At 34.8% G+C, this 22,839-nt stretch overlaps 8 protein-coding genes across 8 annotated transcripts; all 8 read right to left on the bottom strand.

Annotated features, from left to right (window-relative positions):
- Positions 1-6,424: 6,424 nt before the first annotated feature.
- Positions 6,425-7,155, bottom strand: LOC144856293 (histone H2B, gonadal-like). The gene has a single exon (XM_078714247.1). The coding sequence runs from the start codon at positions 6,945-6,947 to the stop codon at positions 6,579-6,581; it is 369 nt and encodes a 122-aa protein (XP_078570373.1). The 5' UTR covers positions 6,948-7,155; the 3' UTR covers positions 6,425-6,578.
- An 848-nt stretch (positions 7,156-8,003) lies between these two features.
- On the bottom strand, positions 8,004-8,663 carry LOC144855436 (histone H3). Its single transcript, XM_078713296.1, has one exon. The coding sequence runs from the start codon at positions 8,488-8,490 to the stop codon at positions 8,080-8,082; it is 411 nt and encodes a 136-aa protein (XP_078569422.1). The 5' UTR covers positions 8,491-8,663; the 3' UTR covers positions 8,004-8,079.
- Positions 8,664-10,110: 1,447 nt separating this feature from the next.
- On the bottom strand, positions 10,111-10,568 carry LOC144856280 (histone H2A). Its single transcript, XM_078714236.1, has one exon. The coding sequence runs from the start codon at positions 10,566-10,568 to the stop codon at positions 10,191-10,193; it is 378 nt and encodes a 125-aa protein (XP_078570362.1). The 3' UTR covers positions 10,111-10,190.
- Positions 10,569-11,963: 1,395 nt separating this feature from the next.
- LOC144855558 (histone H4) lies at positions 11,964-12,353 on the bottom strand. Its single transcript, XM_078713454.1, has one exon. The coding sequence runs from the start codon at positions 12,336-12,338 to the stop codon at positions 12,027-12,029; it is 312 nt and encodes a 103-aa protein (XP_078569580.1). The 5' UTR covers positions 12,339-12,353; the 3' UTR covers positions 11,964-12,026.
- A 720-nt stretch (positions 12,354-13,073) lies between these two features.
- Positions 13,074-13,726, bottom strand: LOC144855757 (histone H2A-like). Its single transcript, XM_078713676.1, has one exon. The coding sequence runs from the start codon at positions 13,715-13,717 to the stop codon at positions 13,313-13,315; it is 405 nt and encodes a 134-aa protein (XP_078569802.1). The 5' UTR covers positions 13,718-13,726; the 3' UTR covers positions 13,074-13,312.
- A 393-nt stretch (positions 13,727-14,119) lies between these two features.
- On the bottom strand, positions 14,120-14,774 carry LOC144855548 (histone H4). Its single transcript, XM_078713444.1, has one exon. It carries the CDS (start codon positions 14,748-14,750, stop codon positions 14,439-14,441), a length of 312 nt encoding a protein of 103 aa, XP_078569570.1. The 5' UTR covers positions 14,751-14,774; the 3' UTR covers positions 14,120-14,438.
- A 1,391-nt stretch (positions 14,775-16,165) lies between these two features.
- On the bottom strand, positions 16,166-17,012 carry LOC144855741 (histone H1-like). Its single transcript, XM_078713662.1, has one exon. The coding sequence runs from the start codon at positions 16,785-16,787 to the stop codon at positions 16,221-16,223; it is 567 nt and encodes a 188-aa protein (XP_078569788.1). The 5' UTR covers positions 16,788-17,012; the 3' UTR covers positions 16,166-16,220.
- A 1,196-nt stretch (positions 17,013-18,208) lies between these two features.
- LOC144856301 (histone H2B, gonadal-like) lies at positions 18,209-18,647 on the bottom strand. Its single transcript, XM_078714257.1, has one exon. It carries the CDS (start codon positions 18,618-18,620, stop codon positions 18,252-18,254), a length of 369 nt encoding a protein of 122 aa, XP_078570383.1. The 5' UTR covers positions 18,621-18,647; the 3' UTR covers positions 18,209-18,251.
- Between the last annotated feature and the right edge of the window lie 4,192 nt (positions 18,648-22,839).

Genomic DNA, 22,839 nt, shown 5'->3' with positions numbered 1-22,839 from the left:
AGTATTTTGTGTGATTTTTTTTTCTACTGAGTGAGGTGGTTTTTTTTATGCATGTATCATTTGTTGTTCCAAAAAATGTTTAGAAAAAGTAATGTATTTTGATCATTCAGAATCAAAATTCTTCAAAATGTTATCAATTTTTTATAAATTTCAATACATGCTTACAACCTTACCTTATTAAATGAAATAAGGAGGCAAGTAGTATTACTCGTATAGGCTGCCTCCTCTCATAGTTTTTATGTGCGAGTCATATGTTAGTTTACAAGTGTTGAGTGTTGGGCTTGAAACAATGTGGTAAGGTAATTAATTCCATGTGTATCAAAGAAAGAAGCTCTACTAAAGGTATTAAACTGAGATTTAAATAACTTAAATGGATGACCTCTGACCAATGTAGCTTTTGTGCAGTTACTGTGTGCTAATGATCAAAATGTGTGGTAAATGATGTCGAGGTGCTAATTATAATATAAAATAAATAAATTTTGTGAAAAAAGCAGAATATGTAGATTCAGTACAACAAGTGTGTTTATGATGCAGTAGGTCTACTATGTTACATATATCTGTTATGCATAAACGATTGTGACCTTTGGTAAGCCACCTGAGTAGGCGGCATGAGTGCATCATTTTTCTATAAAAAATTCCAAGAGCTTATAAAAAAAACACATAGTTAATTCTCAATACAAAAGTATAACTTAATAATTGGTCAGATCCTTCCAGATATGACCTTCATATACAGAGTTTAATTTATGCGTGCATATCTTTATTTTATTAATGTTATACAGTATATATTTTAAAACTTGTTAATGACATTCTGGTGTTCAGTTGGTATTGTAGATTTTTATTATTTTTTCATTCAAAAAGTTGTATATTTATTTTATAGACGTCATTATAATTTGACATTGTTTTCAACGTACCAAGTTGCAATAATAATGATATAATATCATTCATAATGTTTATCGAGTCAAGCAGTGTCGGGCATAAAAAGACAATAATTGGACAATAAACTATTGACCAATCAGAAGTGTAACAATGACTCCCCATACTGAAATTTCACTTGATTTAGTAACGTTTATGGACTATGCTATTAGTATTAGTATCGACTTTGGTTGCTACATCTATCAAATATTTCAGGTGGGCTAGGCTTCATTGGAATCGAAAACCCTTAAAGCCTGCAAGTACCTTCTATGGTGTGTTTGGTATGCGTAAAAGTCGAGCGTAAAGCTTGGTTACCACTATGACGCAACGTAAGGACGTAGACGCAACGTAAGCGAGTTGACCAATGACAAGCGGCAGTTCGAATAACCCATCGCTTGTGATTGGTCAACTCACTTACGTCCTTGTGTCGCGTCTCTACTACTCATTGAGTCATTGTTTTATGTGAGAATTCTAAACCTTTCCGTCCATGTATTGCCACTCCTTTTTTTTTCCAAATTCGATTGAATTTCAAGTACCAAAGTAGACCTCTTAAGCTTGGTTCTCTCGGTAAAGAGCAACGCAGTGATGTAAACGCGACGCAAGCAAGTTTACTCTTATATTTCTCTACTTTCGATTCCTTGGTAAATTTAAAACCTTTTAGACTAGTCCGTTTTTGCCGTACTTACCACAGTGTTTTAAAGTTATAATTACATTCTGTTGACATATTTTAATCTTTTTTATAAACGACTCCCACTTAATGCTTTCTGGGAATAACTACTTAATACACAGTATTAACTTATTATAAAGAAAGTTTACCGTATATATTTAAAAAAAGGTAAATCCTTGGTAAATATTATAGTTTTAACCATTTTTGCCATACTTGCCTCAATGTTGTTTTATAGTACTTTTGTAGCTTACGCCACCTTTATTAAACTCGTGTTTTATATCTGTATACATATTTTATAATAATATGCTTTCCCTTTTAAAATCATTGCAAACATAGTCTATACCGTTATTATTTTAAGGCATCTATTTATAGTTTACATTATTATCTTAACATTATTATCTATTAATTAATTTTTTCCTTTTCTAATTTTTAACATATTTTCAAAGTTTTTAAAATGTGATGAAGTTGGAATATAATATGAAATAATAATGACACATATTGACACATAAAATGTATAAAATATAAAATCATCTATTGTTACACTATTTAAATATTACATATTTAAATTGTATTACTATTAAAAATAAAGATTTGCATAGAGATTAATGTACATACATTTTGAGAAAAATAAGTACAGTTGTTATATTTAGAATTATATACAGATTAAGTAATTAAGTACAATAAGTTGCAAAAAGAATCAGATACATTAAGAATTATAATGAACACCTATAGAGTTTATTTAATATAGTATAGAAATTATTTATCGTCAAGTTTAGTATACGTTTAATTGTTTAGTATACCTAATATTACAATAAACTATATTGGTATAATAGTTCAATTATAACTTAATACTATGTAGTATATCATTTTATTTTTGATCATGTGATAATGTATATAATTAATTTTTTTTAATCATTTGTAAAAGAAAAGTGATATTCAAGATTTTAAAAAAGGAAAACAATACCAAAAATACACTATATCAAATATTTTTTAAAGTTCAAATGTGAAGCATGTTTGTGTAAATAATTTGTTTTAAAAAGCTGAAATTGATTAAAATGTAAGTTCGCCTTTGTATCGGTGAACAAAAGTGAATCAAAGATTAAGCTGCTATTTATACAATTGTTTGCTGATTCGATGTACATAAGAGGGAATTGATGCTAACGGCAGTGAGGATTTCCAGATAAAAAAAATAATTCTGGCATTTCGTACCTCACTTGTCAATATTGTTAAGGTGCGATCACTCTGCAACAAATGCAACAGATCTTGTTCAACGGTTTATGGCTAGTGACAGTTTTAGAGTACATAGTAACTAACTATGAAACTGCCCAAATCCTCTCGTTACGATTACGTTATTATAATGCGATGGTTGATTTGGTTGTTATGTAATACACACAGGTAATTCATTGAAGGCAGCTGTGTGATTATAATCATAGTGTTGTAGTACTTCCAAAAACCTCTTAATTTTCCATTTTCAGTATTTTAAATGAGATTCAATTTGTATTATATTTTTGTATTTAATTGTGTTTGTTTAAACAAGTGTATAAATCATTCAATTGAGATGGAAGATATAGGAAAACTGGTTTCCACTTTACTTTGGGGCTGGCAAATTGGGTTGTTGAAACTCGCGTTCAATTTTGGATTTTGTTTAGCATTACCTTTGAATCAAAATCACCAATGAAACAAAATGTTGCTAAAGGCCCATTTTTCATGTAAATCTCTGTTACGTATAATGACGCGTGAACTTGACTAATCACGGCGCGATGGATAATCCGAAAGTCGCTTGTGATTTGTCAATTAACTTGCGCGAGTTGTGGATATGGCGTCGCGTTCAAGTGGGGAATTAAGAATTAACCAGTCTAAGTTTACAGAGGCCTATCAATTGAGATGGCAGATGTTAACACCTGACAGCATCGTGCATAGGAAAACTGGTTTCCACTTTACTTTGGGGCCGGCACCACATACTTAAAGATGTATTGTCCCTTTGACTAATTACAAAAAAAAATTATTTTTTTTATTTCAAAAAAAAGTGGGTTAATTCAAGTATCATAATAGTTATTAACTTTCACCAAAAATTAGTTGAAAAAAAAATCATTTAGCTGAAATACAGACGTTTTTTTTTTTCAAAAAATAACTTTGACTTCCAGTCAAAGTTTTCGATCAAAACATATCTCATAATGCACCGCGCTTGTTTGGCTACTCTGTATGCATAATCATAAAACTTCCTCGAGATCTGTGTGAAAAAAACACCTTCTCAACCGCGACGAGTTGTAAACAATCCTAATTAGCATCATGCATAATGCATACTCATGGTTTGAAATCTTTGTTTACTTTCGCTCGTGACGATTTTCCAGACAAAATGTAATCATATTAATTTACCTGTTAATTACGTAAATTGGTTGTTTTCGACTTAAAGTGAATAACTTTAATATTACTTTGATATGGCCAATTTAAATTTAGAATATTTTTTTTTTCATTTTTTGTGTTTCAAGGGACAATACATCTTTAATGCAAATTGGGTTATTGAAACTCGCGTTCAATTTTGGATTTGTTGTTTAGCATTACCTTTGAATCAAAATCACCAATGAAACAAAATGTTGCTATAGGCCCATTTTTCATGTAAATCTCTGACGCGTGAACTTGACTAATCACGGCGCGATGGATAATCCGAAAGTCGCTTGTGATTTGTCAATTAACTTGCGCGAGTTGTGGATATGGCGTCGCGTTCAAGTGGGGAATTAAGAATTAACCAGTCTAAGTTTACAGAGGCCTATCAGGTGATGAAGAGTTCTGCTTGTGTAAAAGTTTACAGGGTTTTTTGTTAATCAATCATGTGAAATTATTATAGTACTGTATATTAAATTGCTAGGGTAATTAAAGATTTTGTCAGGTAATAACACTTCACTTTGTTTAGTCTTATTGTGTACTTGCGTTTTTTTGCAATAAGAAAAACCCCTAAATTGTCTGACTACATTTTTCTCAAAGTAATTTAAAAAAAGGGTCAGATTTAAATAACATGACATTTCAAATGTAGTACCGGTAATGAAAAATTGTTACGATAATGAACATTATGACAAGTAAATTTTAGTTTAAATCAATACATGCTTAGTTTCCTTACATTTTGATGATATACTGTACTTGAAACAAGCGAATCGCTGGTGATATTAATAAAAAATTAATAAAAATGTACAGTACTCGGCAAAATATTTTGGCCCATGTTAAAATAATACAATTTTCCCTTTCGTTACTAATTGTTTTATTGTTAAATAAGCAAGTTACAAACTTACATCTGTCCGATGGATGACAAAGTTTAGTGTGGAATGTCAGCTGAACACATCCATGCTCTGATTGGCCAGTCCGCGAGTGACATAAAGGAACGAACGAGACTCAAACTGTTCGCGCCCAAGCAAAACGATGATCATCATTCATCATAAGCGACATTTAACATTTTTCGAGTAGGCTAGTACACTGTACTGTAATTACATAGGCCAATGCATGGCCTACTTTTCTCTTAAAATAAAAAGTTAATTGTGTTTCTGAAAAGCTTGATTCATTGAATCTTTGAAATTGGAAGGAAATATATGAAGGTTTGTTTCTATTTTGTACTGTATATTATTCTTCTGATGAGAATAAACAATGGCAAATCAATCATACCAGGCCACCATTAGCAGGCAGGGCTCAGTCTCTGCTAACCAGCCTACCTAGCCGGTGATAGGCCCTAGTTAGTAGGGCCCATCACATGTATACCTAGCTAGGCCTACTTATTTAATAGGATCAAGTGTAGTCCAGATAGGTAGGACTACTAGAATGATTCTAAGCCTCTTGGAATGAAGACAATGGTATTGGTTCATCAGCAGTGCGAAACCAACAGTTGGAGCAGGAAGTCTTTCTAGCTGGTTGCTGGAGGCCAACCATTTTTAGGCTAAATTAATGTACATTTTAATGATTAAAGTAATGTACTGTACTACAGTAATTTAAATTATTTGTTAGAAACAAAAGTTGTGTAAAGTATATATGACAGGGGCGGTCGCAGATCTATTTTAAGGGGGTTGCCCAAGAGTCTTCAGAGGGCTGTAGACACTGAGTATTTGCGCCACAGGCCCCCCCCCATGGTGGGGCCTGTGGCGAGGGAATTTTTGTTGACACAAAATGTCACCACTAGATGGCCGATAAATTGAAATGATACTCTATATCAGGCTACACAGTAGCAAACAGATCGTATCATGTCTGTTTTTTCCGCCGGTAAAACACAAGCTAAAAACAATAAGGATAACATTGTTTGGTAGGTACTTCCGGTAATTTAATAAATTCTAGCAATTAAAATCAATGAATACAAATTAATTACTATCAATTGATAATTAAAACAATTTAGAAAAAAAAATGTGAAGCTGCTGCTATAAATATATTGAGCAAAACGTTAAATTTTATTATTTTGAAATAAATGCTAAATAAGTCAGTTAAACCACAATTTCCTAAATTCATTTTCATTTATCCACTATAAACTGTACAACCACCATTGAAATTTGCAGAAATAAGTAATAAAACACTGTTTTTAATGTTTGGAACGTCCGTAATTATTACGGAAATTCGCCCAAATATTACGGAAGTAGGGAAATGAAGATAAATATAGTCTTTTCCAACCCCGGACTTCTATAACGTTAATAATTAATCTATAATAATATGATGAAATGGGATCTAAATTTTAATTTAGTGGCAGAAAAAAACATTTAGTATGAAATAAAGGGTGTTGCCCGGGCAACACCCCTGCATCCGCCCCTGATATGTATCACTGTAGTTTTATATGTTCAAAAAACAATTTTACATTGTTTGAACCAATTGTTCAAAACAATAAAAGAAACTCAGTTTTTTGTTAAAAGCAAATAAAATAGGTTATACATTTAACGCGTACATTCAATTTACCGGTTTAGCTAATAAAATCTCTTTTGGGACATGTGGTGGCTCTGAAAAGAGCCGTTTGGTTTGAGATTCAGCAAAATGATGTTTACTTGGAGCTGGTGTATTTGGTGACAGCCTTGGTACCCTCAGATACAGCATGCTTAGCCAATTCACCAGGAAGCAATAGACGGACAGCGGTCTGGACTTCCCTGCTAGTGATGGTAGATTTCTTGTTGTAGTGAGCAAGACGAGATGCTTCTCCTGCAATACGTTCGAAGATGTCGTTGACGAAACTGTTCATGATTCCCATGGCTCTGCTGGAGATACCAGTGTCTGGGTGAACTTGCTTCAACACCTTGTAGATATAGATGCTGTAGCTTTCTTTTCGCTTACGTTTTCTCTTCTTGTCAGTAGCTCTTACAGCTTTAGCCTTACCGGCTTTCTTGGCAGCTTTTCCTGAAGTTTTTGGTGGCATGATTTTAGTAACTACGATACGACGAGTCAAGTGAAGATTTTCACATCGCCCAGTGTATTTATTGAGTTTGATATGCAAATGAGGTTTTCCAGTTAGGTTCGCTTTTCGACGGCATTCATTGGTTGTTGACTGCGCGCAATTTATTGAATGTACAAAACAAAAGCTTACTCATTCTTTCTTTGTTAACATTTGGAGGGAAGAAGACAAGTAAAACACCTATCCTTTTATTTGTATGCTTCATTTTGTACCTACCACCAATACAATGGTGTACTTTACGAACACAAAAGGTAGGATAAAAATTGAAAACGTACCTCATAATGTGAACTATTTGGTGTATATTGTAATAAATAATCTGATGTCTTGTCTTTACATAACATAAATACAGTACAAGTGGTTTTTCAATATATTAATATAAAATAATATCAGACAATTGAAAAAATAATTTTTTATATAACAAAAAAATGTTTAGTAAATCGTTTTTAATAATGTATGAAAACAACCAGTACATTTATTTTATTCTTATCTGGAATAGTAAATGTGCATGTTTAATAAAATGGTGTGGTACGTCATTCATTTAATAGTAAAAAATGTAATTCTCATCCCGAATACTGTATAGTACAAATAATTTCAAGAGGTGAAAAATAAAAGGTTGTACATGTATTATTATGGATTAGTCAAATTGCTCAAAAATGGGAACAGACAAAACACTAGAAAGGTCATCAGCCTTCATTACAAAGTTCACATTCATTTCGATTCACTTTAACTGTACAGTACTTTGTGTATTTTATATGTAAACTGACTTTGGGGTTGGGTTGAACAGCTCAGCTACAGTGAGTGATTATAGACGGAATAAATAACGAAATGAAAGTTATAATTTATATAGACAATTCATGAGAAAAAAATTGCAATTAGTAAGTATACTTAAGGTATGTACTGTATTTTTACCTGTTTTTCATATTAGATTATAATGTAGGCCTACAGTTTATATACTAAGCTTGACGTAATTAATGTATATTAAATATTATTGGTAAAGAAACACAACAGATAAAGTAGACAAGTGCTAATTGCATCTCTTTTGTACATATTGTGGCTCTGAAAAGAGCCTTTTGGTTTGAGAAAGCAGAGAATTGCCTTATGCACGTTCTCCACGGATACGGCGGGCAAGTTGGATGTCCTTTGGCATGATGGTAACACGTTTGGCGTGGATGGCACACAAGTTGGTATCTTCGAAAAGTCCAACTAGGTATGCTTCGCTAGCTTCTTGAAGAGCCATGACAGCTGAGCTTTGGAAACGAAGATCTGTCTTAAAATCTTGGGCGATTTCACGAACAAGACGTTGGAATGGGAGCTTTCGGATAAGAAGCTCAGTGCTCTTCTGGTAACGACGGATCTCACGAAGAGCGACGGTTCCAGGCCTGTAACGATGAGGCTTCTTTACTCCACCGGTGGCTGGTGCACTCTTTCGTGCTGCCTTGGTTGCAAGTTGTTTTCGGGGAGCTTTTCCTCCGGTAGATTTACGTGCAGTTTGCTTAGTACGAGCCATCTTTGTTTTTCAACTAATAAATTTGATATCAAAATTGTTTAAATTCGTGCGTTTATAAGGACCTATGATTTCAAGGGTAATTAACTACAAGCAATACGATTGGCTAAATGGAAACTTGTGTTTCTTTGTTATTCAAACAGGAATCAAGTGATTGGCTAACTTTTACAGTTTAGAACACGTCCGCAGTTTTGTTTTTAATGTGGCGGGAGTTCCACGAAACTAGTGTCTGATTAACAGATTAACAAAACGAATTCTATTGGTTGAAATATGTAGCTAAGAACACGTCCGGAGCTCACCAAGATATTGCGCCTTTTTTTGGTTAAAATTAAACGTATTTTTTGTCTTTTTATATTGTAAGTGAAATAATTATTTTGTTTCTTTTTTTTAGTGCTATCTGATGATACTGTAATGTAGGGAATTAAAAACAAACCTTTAATATTTCAATTTTATTTTGTAATCAGGCCCATATCTTTTCTTTTTTATTCAAACAATGATGCATCTCTTTTTACATTTAATTCATTGTTTTTTGCAAACATGTTTGTCACCCTCTGTGTAGTCGATTCTGTTTATGTAACTACTACAGTATTTATTTGTGGGACGTATACTATGTTTATAATATATATATATATATACAGGGGATCAATATGTTTTATTTGTATAATACTTTTTCAGGATAAGAAACGTGGTTTATTTTGTGTGTAAAAAGTGAACATTTCATTTCGTATGTTATTTTTTTATACTGTTTATAATTGTGCCTCTTTTACTTTAAAGCCCCCTTCCCTACGTTTTTTAGATCTAATTTAAGATCACAAACTATATTTAATGTAAAAATAATACTATATGGTCCTATTGCGATAACTTTTTTCGTCTTTAAACGGTTAAAAATGTGAAAAATAAGTCGATTCTAATAATTATAGCGGCCCGCTGTAAATCCCAAAATGCATTGCGCGCGGATTGATATTTTTGTTTTTCACCTGTAATTCGCCCACTTTTCGATCGATCGTGAGGCCAAAACAAATGGAAGACTCCTAACTTTTTAGCGAAAATACCGGGTTTTCCCCAATTTGTATCAACGGAGTCAAAAATAGAAAGACAATTAATCAGCAACTATACAACGTCAGGCTAGGTATATAGCTAGCGTACGATGTTCGTACGTTACCGATGTTTACCAGCTAGGCCTACAAAACTAAGCCTAGCTAGGCTAGGCCTAAGACCGTCCACGAGAGGTCGATCGCCGCGAGCTACTTAGGTAGTGCATTGTTTCTCACTTTTTTATCATAATTTACCATAAAACGTACATTTAAGACAAGGAATGACATGGTTTAATGTTTTTAAAGTGATATATATGTATTATTTTCCAAAAAACGTCCACAATTGCAGGGAAGGGGTCTTTAAATATGTATATTGATTGTAAACAAACGTTATCAGCCAATGGCGGCTGTTTTATACCTGAATAAATAAAAAAATGTTCTATATTATATAGAAATACAGTATATATCTATCCATTATAAAAGCAGTACTGCAAATAACGTTAAGTTGTTGAGGATAATAAATAATACATACTACAAGAAACTGTCCAATTTGTAGATGTTAAACTGTTACAGTATATTGTTACTTTGTGCTAATTCAATTCCTTTTGGACAAGTGGTGGCTCTGAAAAGAGCCGTTTGGTTTGAGAATGCGGTAAGTAGTACGATGATTTACTTGGCTTTGGCCTGGGTCTTCTTTGGTAGCAGTACAGCTTGGATGTTTGGTAGTACACCTCCCTGTGCGATGGTCACACTACCGAGAAGTCGGTTCAATTCTTCATCATTACGGATGGCAAGTTGAAGATGACGAGGGATGATTCTGCTCTTCTTGTTATCACGGGCAGCGTTGCCAGCCAACTCCAAGATTTCAGCAGTCAAGTATTCGAGTACGGCAGCCATGTAGACTGGGGCACCAGCACCGACACGGGATGCGTAGTTACCTTTTCGCAAGAATCGGTGAACACGACCGACTGGAAACTGAAGTCCAGCACGGCTTGATCGGCTCTTGGCCTTTCCTTTAGCTTTTCCTCCTTTGCCACGTCCAGACATATTTGTTACTTGCTATTGTATTTCGGTATATTAGAAAATAATGCAGATTCAAACAGTACCCGCTATTTTATAGCCGCCTTTGGTTCGCCCTACGGAAATCTTGTACTGTTGTGACCAATCACAGTCGTCCGCGCTCTAGTCGTTAATCACTTCAATTGTGATTGTTCTATTGGGTAGGCGTTCTTTGTTATTTTGGCGCAAATTTACAAAATATCATCACAACCGTTATACCTGTATATCACTCATAGTGGCCAAATCTGGCATAATTATGCCGTCTGGTACCCATAATTTTGACCCATCTGGCATCTAGCATTTATGCTAGGCATAATTTTAGAAAATCTGGCATAATTTGAAAAAAGCATTTTTACAGCGAATTGGCATATTATCTGGCATATTCTCAAAAAAATCTGGCATAATTTTGTAAAAATCTGGCATAATTTAGGCGAAAACACGAAGACCTTTTTTTTTTTTTTTTTGTTCCAACCTACCTTTGTGGTACATAAAACATAACGATACATTGATTTTGTGCTATTTTTGCCTTAATTGTGTCTGGCATAATCTGGCATAATTTTGTGCTGCCATCTAGCATAATTTGATTTCAATCGCTGGCCACACTGAATTATCACTGGTATATTTTATTCAATATACAGTATACATAAAAATACATTCATAAAATTTAGCAGCACAAAAAGTAACATTTTTTAGTTTAATTGCATAACAGACAAGAATTACAATAAAAATAAACCCTCTGTGTAGTCGATTCTGTTTATGTAACTAATACAGTATTTATTTGTAGGACGTATACTATGTTTATAAAATATATATATAATATAAATATGTAATATACAAGGCCAGTTAAATATCCAAAATTCAACCTGATCCTACCAAAGTACATAATACTACTGTATTACAAAGTACCTTATCGATTTTATGCTCGCATAAATAATGATTAACCTGGGTAATAAATATTAACTATACCCCACTGAAACAATAGTACAAGCATGATGTCTTCTTTTATGAACATTTGGCAAACACCATGCATAGCTTCTTTAAAATGTCTTATACAGTATTAAATTAACATTGCAAAATTATATTTGTTATACAGTAACAGTATTATATAGGTCAGTGTGAACATGGGCATCATGATGTAATTATATTGTTTGCATGGTGAAATCAAATGTTGAAATAGTTTGTGGGCCGCCCGGTGATATACTGAAATTTAATTAATCGATAGCATTATCTATGCACTAGGCCTATGTCATGGTCGATTTCGTATGGTCTTCGCTCTCCCCTTTAATCTATGACATTTGTTTCGTTTTACAGTAACATATGTAAAGGCTAACGTGAATGTTGATTCAGATTGTTCATATAAATAAAATAGCAAACAAATCTCTTTTGTACACGTGGTGGCTCTGAAAAGAGCCGTTTGGTTTGAAATTGATTGGACTGTATAACTGCTTATCCACCGAATCCGTACAGGGTTCGGCCTTGTCTCTTCAAGGCGTAGACGACATCCATAGCGGTGACGGTCTTTCTCTTGGCATGCTCAGTGTAAGTTACAGCATCACGAATGACATTCTCAAGGAATACCTTGAGTACACCACGAGTTTCTTCGTAGATGAGACCAGAGATTCTCTTGACACCACCACGGCGAGCAAGACGACGGATAGCCGGTTTTGTGATACCTTGGATGTTATCACGCAACACCTTACGATGACGCTTAGCGCCTCCTTTTCCAAGTCCTTTTCCTCCTTTACCACGTCCAGACATTTTGTAAATACTCAGTTACTTTCTTCGAAATCGAAATTCGCTTATTGTTTCGAAAATTTACGTATTTGTACAGCCAATGCGGACGTAAATTCCGGCTGCTGTATTCAGATGACCTTTGACTGCGAAGCAAATACACTACAATAGCCGTTGTGTTTAATTTTGGTGGGAAATACAAAAATTGCACTTTTTTGCTTGCTTGCTTTCTTTCTGTCAAATGTTATATTGACTAGTGACTATTGTTATCGTTGTACCACTGCTTTTAAAGCATTTTTTATTTGTTTTACCTTTTGCAATTTGTGTGTTTATTAGGTTGGGCAGTCAAAATAATCTCTTATCTGTTTGTGTATCCTGTTCTATGCCAAATTCTATACCTCGAGTGAACATCTCAGTCCCTATCACCCAATGTAAAAACATAGATAGGTGAGTGAGAGACCGTGAAGCTTTATGCCCAGTTTTAGGTGTGAAACTGCAGTAGCACCGGCTATGTCATCGTATGGACCCACTGTGACTAAGCCTACTAGCCTGGGTCGAGTGGGATAGGCTAGGCCTACATACTACTGTAGGCCTACTAGCTAGAGGCCTAGGCCTATTAGACAAGTTAGTAAGCTTTACACTGCTACTGTAGTAGTACCGTAATGAATGTGTAGTAGAGACTATGCGGGAAATTTGGATTTCGATGTACGTGTTGAAAAATACATCGAAGGCTAGGCCTAACGTATTCTAGTATATATGGGAAATGATTTAGTACAATAAAAATAAATATAAACTATTTTTGTATTTTTAAAAATTAATTTACTACGCCTACACTTATGAGTAAAAGTTTATTAAAACATTATAATAAAAACACATTTATTTGCAACCAATTGCCTGGTTCCCGTGGGGATGCTGTATACATATATCTTATTAGCATTATACCATGTCTTCACATACAATCTTATGACAGCGATATCGTGTATTAAAAGTACTTAATACAGTCATATAGGTATCTGGTAGACTGGCAACAGTTTTCCACAGAGAGTCTTTTGACATCTACAGAATCGGGTGTGAATGTTTGGTAGTACACCTCCCTGTGCGATGGTCACACTTCCGAGAAGTCGCTTCAACTCTTCATCATTACGGATTGCAAGTTGAAGATGACGAGGGATGATCCTGCTCTTCTTGTTATCACGGGCAGCGTTGCCAGCCAACTCCAAGATTTCAGCAGTCAAGTATTCGAGTACGGCAGCCATGTAGACTGGGGCACCAGCACCGACACGGGATGCGTAGTTACCTTTTCGCAAGAATCGGTGAACACGACCGACCGGAAACTGAAGTCCAGCACGGCTTGACCGGCTCTTGGCCTTTCCTTTAGCTTTTCCTCCTTTGCCACGTCCAGACATGTTTGTTACTTGATAAATGTATTTTTCGGGATATTCGAAAATAATGAAGATTCAAACAGTACCCGGTGTTATATAGCCGCCTGTGGTTCGCCCTACGAAATGCTGTACCAGTCACGGTCGTCCGCGCTGTAGTTGGTAATCACTTCTATTGTGATTTATCTATTGAGTGGGCGTTCTTTGTTATTTTGGCGCAAATTTACAAATCACAACGGTTATATATCACTGGTATATTTTTATGAAATTACAGTATTACTGTATGTGCCTTCTTTTATGAACATTTAGCTTCATAAAAATGTGTTATATTTTTGTTATAATTACAGTAACAACTGTATCGACTAATGTGAATTTGAGAATCATGATGTAATATTGTTTGCATGGTGAAATAAAATGTTGATATAGTTTGCGGCTGACTACCACGTTTATGTAGACATTAATAACTTTAATCGTCCTCAGTCAGGATTGAGAATGGTGTAGATTTTGAATACTGTACTAGAAATACAATAACGCTGGTTTTTCTAATGACATTCTTAAATTAGTTTATTTATTCCTCGTATAGTGGATAGCAATATATAAGCTATGTGTGCAACAACAAGGAGATGTTATGGTGGATTGTAGTGTACATACTATAAATAAATAGACATACTGTACATATTAGCAAACAAATCTCTTTTGTACATGTGGTGGCTCTGAAAAGAGCCGTTTGGTTTGAAATTGAATGTACTTATCCACCGAATCCGTACAGGGTTCGGCCTTGTCTCTTTAAGGCGTAGACGACATCCATGGCGGTGACGGTCTTTCTCTTGGCATGCTCAGTGTAAGTTACAGCATCACGAATGACATTCTCAAGGAATACCTTGAGTACACCACGGGTTTCTTCGTAGATGAGACCAGAGATTCTCTTGACACCACCACGGCGAGCAAGACGACGGATAGCCGGTTTTGTGATACCTTGGATGTTATCACGCAACACCTTACGATGACGCTTAGCGCCTCCTTTCCCAAGTCCTTTTCCTCCTTTACCACGTCCAGACATGTTGTAGATACTCCGTTATTTTCTTCGAAGACAAATTCGAAATGTGCTAATTGCTTCGAAAATTTACGTACTTATACAGCCAATGCGGACGTAAATTCCGACTGCTGTATACAGCTATTGTTGACCTTTGTACTGGGAAGCAAAAATATACTACAATAGCCGTTGTGTTTAATTTTTTGGTGGGAAATACAAAAATTGCGCTTTTTTGCTTGCTTTCTTTCTTTTTGTCAAATATTATGGTAAACAATAAAAGCAATTGATTTTGTATTTTTGTGTGAAATAAAAGTTGTTTTTTCTTTGTCATGCATTCCGGAAGATGAACAAAGAAAGTTCGAAATAATATTGAAAAAATCATAACATGTGTTACCTCACTTTCGTTTGTTTTATATTGTCATAGATAAAAATATTAGTTGACCCTCCAGTTCAACTTTGTTCATTCTGTTCAGTAGATTTAACTTTTCGTTAAATATACCGTTTATGTATACAGTAATTTACAATCAAATTATACCCGTCTGTATAAGGTGAAAGGAATAGCTATGAAATCGAACCTAAAAACAACGTAGGAGGGCAAATCGATTCATTGATAATCAACACCAGTTGCATTTAATTAGTGGAATGCACTCAATCAAAGCATCTCAAGATATTAAAGACACCTTCCCTACCATTTGTGACGTTTTGTAAAAATAATACATATATAATTATTACTTTAAACACTTTAAACCAGGTCATTTCTTGTCTTAAATGTACGTTTTATGGTAAAAAAAAGTGAGAAACAATGCACTACCTAATTAGCTCGCGTCGAATGACCTCTCGTGGACGGTCTTTAGGCCTAGCCTAGCAGCTAGGCTTAGTTTTGTAGGCCTAGCTGGTAAACATCGGTAACGTACGAACATTGTACGCTAGCTATACCTAGCCTGTTGCTGCATTAATTGTCTTTCTATTTTTGCCAGACTCCGTTGATACAAATTGGGAAAAAAACCCGGTATTTTCACTGAAAAGTTAGGAGTCTTCCATTTGTTTTGGCCTCACGATCGAAAAGTGCGTGAATTACAGAAGAAAAATAAAAATATCAATCCGCGCGCAATGCATTTTGTGATTTATAGCGGGCCGCTATAATTATTAGAATCGACTTATTTTTCAAATTTTTAACCATTTAAAGATGAAAAAAGTTATCTATAAATAGATAGAACTATATAGTATTATTTTTACATTAAATATAGTTTGTGATCTTAAATTAGATCTAAAACGTAGGGAAGGTGTCTTTAAACATAATAAAATATGAATTGATTATTTTCCACCTCCTTCAACCATGCTTTGATAAGCAATGTTTTAATTAATATGCTATATAATCAGGAATCATCTTTTATACATAACTGTAATATTATGTTCACGTGAAAGCAATCAAATCTCTTTAGGATATTTGGTGGCTCTGAAAAGAGCCGTTTGGTTTGGATTTTGGTTGTAAATATTTTACTTCTTTGCAGCTGCCTTCTTTGGTGATTTTGAAGCCTTTTTAGCTTTTGGCTTCTTGGTCTTTGGCTTCTTTGCAGGAGATTTAGCCTTCTTAGGCTTAGCAGATGGCTTCTTTTTCTCCGACTTCTTTGCCTTTTTAGGTGACTTAGTAGCCTTCTTTGCAGCTGGTTTCTTTGCCTTCTTTGCAGCTGGTTTTTTGGTCTTTGTTGCTTTTTTCTCCTTATCTGCAGCTGCCTTCTTCTTAGCTTTTTCTTTCTTTGCCTTTGCAGTCGCATCAGCTTTTGCTGCAGCCTGATTTAGCTTGAATGAACCACTGGCTCCAGTACCCTTAGGTTGGACTAGTTTGTTGCTCTCGACTCCGCGTTTCAGCGCCATACGGAGATGGGTTTTCATGTTGGCAGGATCGACTTTGTAGTTGGCTAGAATGTACTTAGCAATAGCCTGACGAGATGAACCGTTTCTTTCCTTCAAAGCACCGATTGCTGCCGAAATCATGTCGATGTAAGTTGGGTGAGCAGCAGGCTTCTTAGCTGCAGCCTTCTTAGTTTTAGTTTTGTCAGCCATCTTAGATAAGTAACACACTTGAGCACGAATCAAATAGCAGGTTAAAATATTATGATAAAAGTTCAAAATTGAAAGCTAGATTTATATTGATGTTGCGGACCTATACTAAAGCAACCGTGTTGCTTCCCCGACCGCCTTTTTGTGTTGTAATGTTTAAAATGATTTTTACAAAAATTGTGTTTGTTATTGGCCTAATTGTTGCTAAAATAATCAATTGATATTCATATTTTTTTGTTCTTGTTGAAGTAAAAATAAATTGCAATACATTCTTTTTATATATCCGAGTTTTTAACCGAATATTCGGCTTGGTTACAAACATATATACAGTCAACATGTAAGTTTGTGTTTTGAAAAACATATTTATTTCACAAAATAATGAAATTGGCAAAAAATTATAAATATTTTTTAATAACAAATGTTAATATAACAAAGTCATTATTATATACTTAGATACCGAATAGAAATTGAAAAATATATGTCAGTTTTTCTGTTTAGTTTTGAGTCAATAATATCAGTGACTTGAACACAGTTGTACTAATCTCATCCACTATACATTTTTGACTAAATATTATATTCGGGATATTTCTATTTAATTGGGTACAACTTGGGTACCAAATACATTTCCAAAGCTTGGAACTTCTTTCTAGTTGTTTTTTTCTCATTTAATACTTTATTTTTATTGAGATCCAATTACTGTACTGTTTTTTTTTTCTCCAGATCTTTGAATTTATATGTTATAATGTTAGTCAACATTTTTCAGTAAGTAACCAAAAATCTGTTCTGAATACAGTACTAGGGTTTCGGTTGATAGTTTTTTTTTTAATATAAAAAAATGGCATCCAAATGGTTTGCTAACGTTGAATAAGACATGATGTTTGCATCAGCCTTTTCTTATTCTCACTAACTTTTCACCAGGTTCACCGATACAGTAAGACACTTAAAGATCATGGATCAAATCCAGACTCATTAAATAAGTTCTACTAAACAGAGTGTTTAGTACAATTCCCATTTAACACATGAGCTGCCATTTAATACCATACTTTTTGGTCTGATACAGTATAATATTTCCATTCCGACTAGTAACACTAAAACGTATGGCCTAAGCACCTTTACTTCTGCTGCCTCTTGCTTATGGAAAGACCTACCCGCCTCTATTAGGTCATGTTCTTCTAACATCGCCTTTAAATCTGCCTTGATCACTTACTGCTGGAATTGGCGCATTACAAATTCAACAGAATTCTTTATTCGTTAAAGAAACTATACACAAAAATAAAGGATTAAGAATAGATTTTGTGGATTATTTCTAATCTTTAGACCAAACTAAAAGGCTGGTATATTTTGCAAATAATATAAATAATAATAATATAAATGACAAAAATGAATCACAAGCTAATAAAATCTCTTTTGGAACATGTGGTGGCTCTGAAAAGAGCCGTTTGGTTTGATATTTCAGCAAAATGATGTTTACTTGGAGCTGGTGTATTTGGTGACAGCCTTGGTACCCTCAGATACAGCATGCTTAGCCAATTCACCAGGAAGCAATAGACGGACAGCGGTCTGGACTTCCCTACTAGTGATGGTAGATTTCTTGTTGTAGTGAGCAAGACGAGATGCTTCTCCTGCAATACGTTCGAAGATGTCGTTGACGAAACTGTTCATGATTCCCATGGCTCTGCTGGAGATGCTAGTGTCTGGGTGAACTTGCTTCAACACCTTGTAGATGTAGATGCTGTAGCTTTCTTTTCGCTTACGTTTTCTCTTCTTGTCAGTAGCTCTTACAGCTTTAGCCTTACCGGCTTTCTTGGCAGCTTTTCCTGAAGTTTTTGGTGGCATGATTTTAGCAACTACGATACGAAACGAGTAAAGTAATCAAGTGATGATTTTCATATCGCCCAGTGTATTTATTGACTTTGATATGTACTGATTTGTGGCGTAACGGGTAATGCTCAGGTTTGAGTGCTCTCAGTATTGGGTTCGAACCTCTACGGATATTTTTTCTTTTGTTGTCGGGTATAGTTTGTTTTCTTTCCCGTCAAACTGGGTAAATTCAGACGTAATATTTTGTATATTTATTGAATCGCTAATGCAACAGAAGTTCTTGAATAGAAATCTGTTCTCACAACTACTGGAAAATAGGAGGTAAGAAATCCATTGTTCTAGGCTTGCCGCCAATTTTTAAACAATCTCTCAATCACAATGGAGACTGAAAATGAGATTCAATCAAAGGATCAAGATTTGGCACTAACTATAGAAGATATTCCAACCACTAGTTATGATACTGCTACTAGCAAACCTATTGCATCCCAAGTGACGCTGTCACGAATTCAATGAATAGAAGGTTGCAATTACCAGCACATGGACAAAGGAAAGCCTATTGAATGTGCTCTATGCCAAGAACGCTTCCATAAGATGTGCCTAAACATTAAAACAACATCAAACCCTAAAGTGTGGATATGTCCACTATGCAAAGACATACCTAGGACAATAAAAAAATCCTTAGACTGAACTTTGATCATGAATCAATGATAAACGATTTGAACAAGGAGATTGTGCTTTTAAACGATGTCGTTTGCAAACAATCTCTGGAAATAGAAACTCTACAAGACGAATTGAAAAGGGTCTCAACAAACAAGCAACATACGACAACCAACGCTATCTCCAAGCCACCATTGAATGAAAGTACATCTTCAAATGTTAATGTTACTGCTTCTGATAGGAATTCTACACATACGAATCGATTTTCAAAGGACCAAGCTACAATTAAGTCAAATTATACCACTCTTTTAATCGGAGATTCAATGATCAGAGACATTAATGAACGAGGACTGTATAAAACAAAAGTCGATTGTCTACGCGGCGGAACAATTCATGATGTAAACGGGAAGTTAAACAATGCAATTAACTCAAACGCGTTTGAATCTGTCGTTATCCATGTAGGGACAAACAACTGCACATCTGATGAAAAGCTGATATCTGGAATTGCCGCATACGAAGGTATGGTTAAAGACTTAAAGAAAAAATCTCCGAAGTCCAAGATTGTTCTTTCCACCGTGTGTCCTAGACTCGACGACTTGGAAAACCAAAAACGAGTTATCAGGTTAAATGAATCTATACGGAATATTTCAAGAACCGAAAACTGTATCATGATAGATAATGATGAATCATTACTCTTAAGAAACGGTGACATAGCCCAAAACAACCTTAATAAGGGAGGGTTACATCTTTCCAAACAAGGAACACGAGCGTTGCTACACAATATTAATGCTTCACACGCTATTATCCCTGCTATCGCCGTAAAACCAACCAACCGTCATCTTAAAAAACAACCTAAGAAGACATATCCAAGACACTGCGAACTATGTGGTCTGAACAACCATTACACATGGGAGTGCTACTATCAGCCACAATTCTTCAACGACAAAAGAGACAACCTTAATGTTTCCACATCGAAATGGCGACAACGTTCAACCAAGTACAGAAACAACCGACCTTACTCCTACAAGCACGACTCTCAAGTCAATCACCGCGGCACATAGGAATTTGCCTGCAATGCAGAACTCTCAGAACCAACAACATTAATGGAACATTCGCTTGATAAGAGACTTATTAACGAACCCCATATTACCCAGAACAATGAGCCAAACTGTACTCAGCTAAACAAACAATCCGTGCAAATGCCATACTATAAAAAGCATAAAAGAAATCGCCACAGAAGAGGACGTAAAACTCAAACAGGTAACGGCGACACAAACGCCACCGAAATTAAGATAGCATTTAATAATGTAAATAGATTAAGATCAAAGTTATATGAGATACCTAAATTTCTTAACGATAATAACATTCAAATGTTTGGAGTTGTTGAAACGTTTTTGAAAAATGAACTGAATGTTAATATTGATAATTATCGTTGGATTGGTAAAAACAGAATTGATAGGGGTGGGGGTGGTGTAGGTATCTACATTTCAAACAATGTTAAAATATTAGATGACAATGTGTTTGATAGTCTGTCCGATAAATATGAAAGATTGTGGGTAAAGGTTCGATTGGACTGTAATAATTCTATGTATATCGCCATTGCTTATTTTCCTGTCGAAGGCGCTAACGTAGAAGTAACCGATGAATTATATAATCAGTTGCTCTCAGAACAAATTAAGATAGAAAGTTTTAACGAACAAGATGATCCCCATATTCTTATGATGGGCGATTTTAATGCAAGGATTGGCAGAGAAATAGATAATGGGGATCCTACATTAAACTCTAATGGTCAACGCTTATTAGAATTTAAAGACAATGCAGGCCTAACAATATTAAACTCTACAATCCTCTGTAATGGCAAAATAACGTGGTCAAGGGCCGATAAACAAAGCACAATAGACTATTTTTTGTGCTCAAAAGATTTAATTAATTTTGTTGATAACCTTTTAATAGACGAAGAAAGAGAATATGGCCTAGGTAGTGATCACAATGTTCTAATGTTAACAATTAATGTTCAACACAATAAAACTAGTACAGCCACACCACCGAAACTCAAACTATGGGATATTAAATATGACCAAGATTTTTCACAATATCAACATATTTTACAAAATAAACTTAATAATTGGGATGCTAGTTCATTTGAAGATATTGATGCCCTCTGGGAATCCTGGAAAAATATTATAATATTCGCAGCAACCAATGGTATAGGCGTTAAAGAAACTAAGACTAAAAGCAAACCATGGTTTGATAAAGAAATAGGCACTGCTATCAGAGATAGGAAAAAAGCAGCTAAACTCCATAGACAATGCATTAAATCTAAAGATAACGATGAAAACAAACGTAAATTGCTATGGCTTTCGTACCAAGAAAAACGTACTAATGCCAAGTGTTTAATTAAGCAAAAGATCTTGAAAACAAATGTGAAACGGTCTGTTGATATTGCCAATAAAGGTGGTCCCTCATGCAAAGACTTTTGGAAATCTTTAAGAGGTGGTAAACACGATAAAAACAAAGTGATAGGTTGTATCAAGGTACCAGGTACCAATAATACTGTTTCGGATAAAAAGTTAATAAGCCAAACAATCAAACAATACTGGGAAACCCTAGGTAAAATGGATCAGGATATGTGTGATTACAATTTTTTTAGAACCAAGAAGTCGGTTGAACAAATTAGAATCAATTATGAAAATGATGACATATCCATAGACAATAGAGAAAATTACTTATATGACATAGAAATTAATTATGAGATTGTTGCCGAATCTATTTCACTTGCAAAAAATAATAAAGCTCCAGGACCCGACTACATTACCAATGAACTAATAAAAAACGGGGGAGACGTACTAAACAACTCATTGCTAAAACTATTTAAGAGAATAATTATACTTGAAAAAATACCATCTGAATGGAACACTAGCATTATATGTCCAATTTTTAAAAAAGGAGATCGTAAAGACCTAAACAATTATAGAGGAATCTCTCTAAACTCATGCGTTTCAAAGGTCTTTAATAGAATAGTGGCAAAAAATATATCCCACTATCTTGAAAACAACGATGTACTTTCGGAGGTCCAGGGAGGTTTTAGATCAGGACACAGATGTGAAGACCATATATTCACTCTAAAAAGTGTTGTCGCATGTCGTCGAAAAGAGGGAAAGACAACACATTTAGCCTTCCTGGACTTCCGAAAGGCGTTTGATACCGTGTGGAGAGATGGCCTATTAACAGCAGCCTGGACTTCAGGCATTAGAGGCCGCGTCTGGAAAATTATTGATGCACTTTACACAAATGTACGAGGTCATGTAAAGTTTGGGGATATATGTACAGATTATTTTAATATCGAACAAGGTGTAAAGCAAGGGTGTGTACTCTCACCTGTACTTTTTTGCATTTTTATACACGAGTTTACAAAACTTCTGAAATCCCATAATATTGGAGTACGAATTAATGATATCTGGCTAGGAGGAATTTTTTGGGCTGATGATGTTGTTCTTATTGCAGACAATGAACATGAAATGAAAAAAATGTTGGATATTGCAACCCAATTTGCCAAAGTTTGGAAACTAAAATTCAA

This window comes from Antedon bifida, chromosome 11 (assembly GCF_963402885.1).
Source record: "Antedon bifida chromosome 11, ecAntBifi1.1, whole genome shotgun sequence".
NCBI classification, from domain to species: Eukaryota; Metazoa; Echinodermata; class Crinoidea; order Comatulida; family Antedonidae; genus Antedon; species Antedon bifida.
Note: the sequence above shows the minus strand (reverse complement) of the source record. Positions and strands in the feature narration are given on the sequence as shown.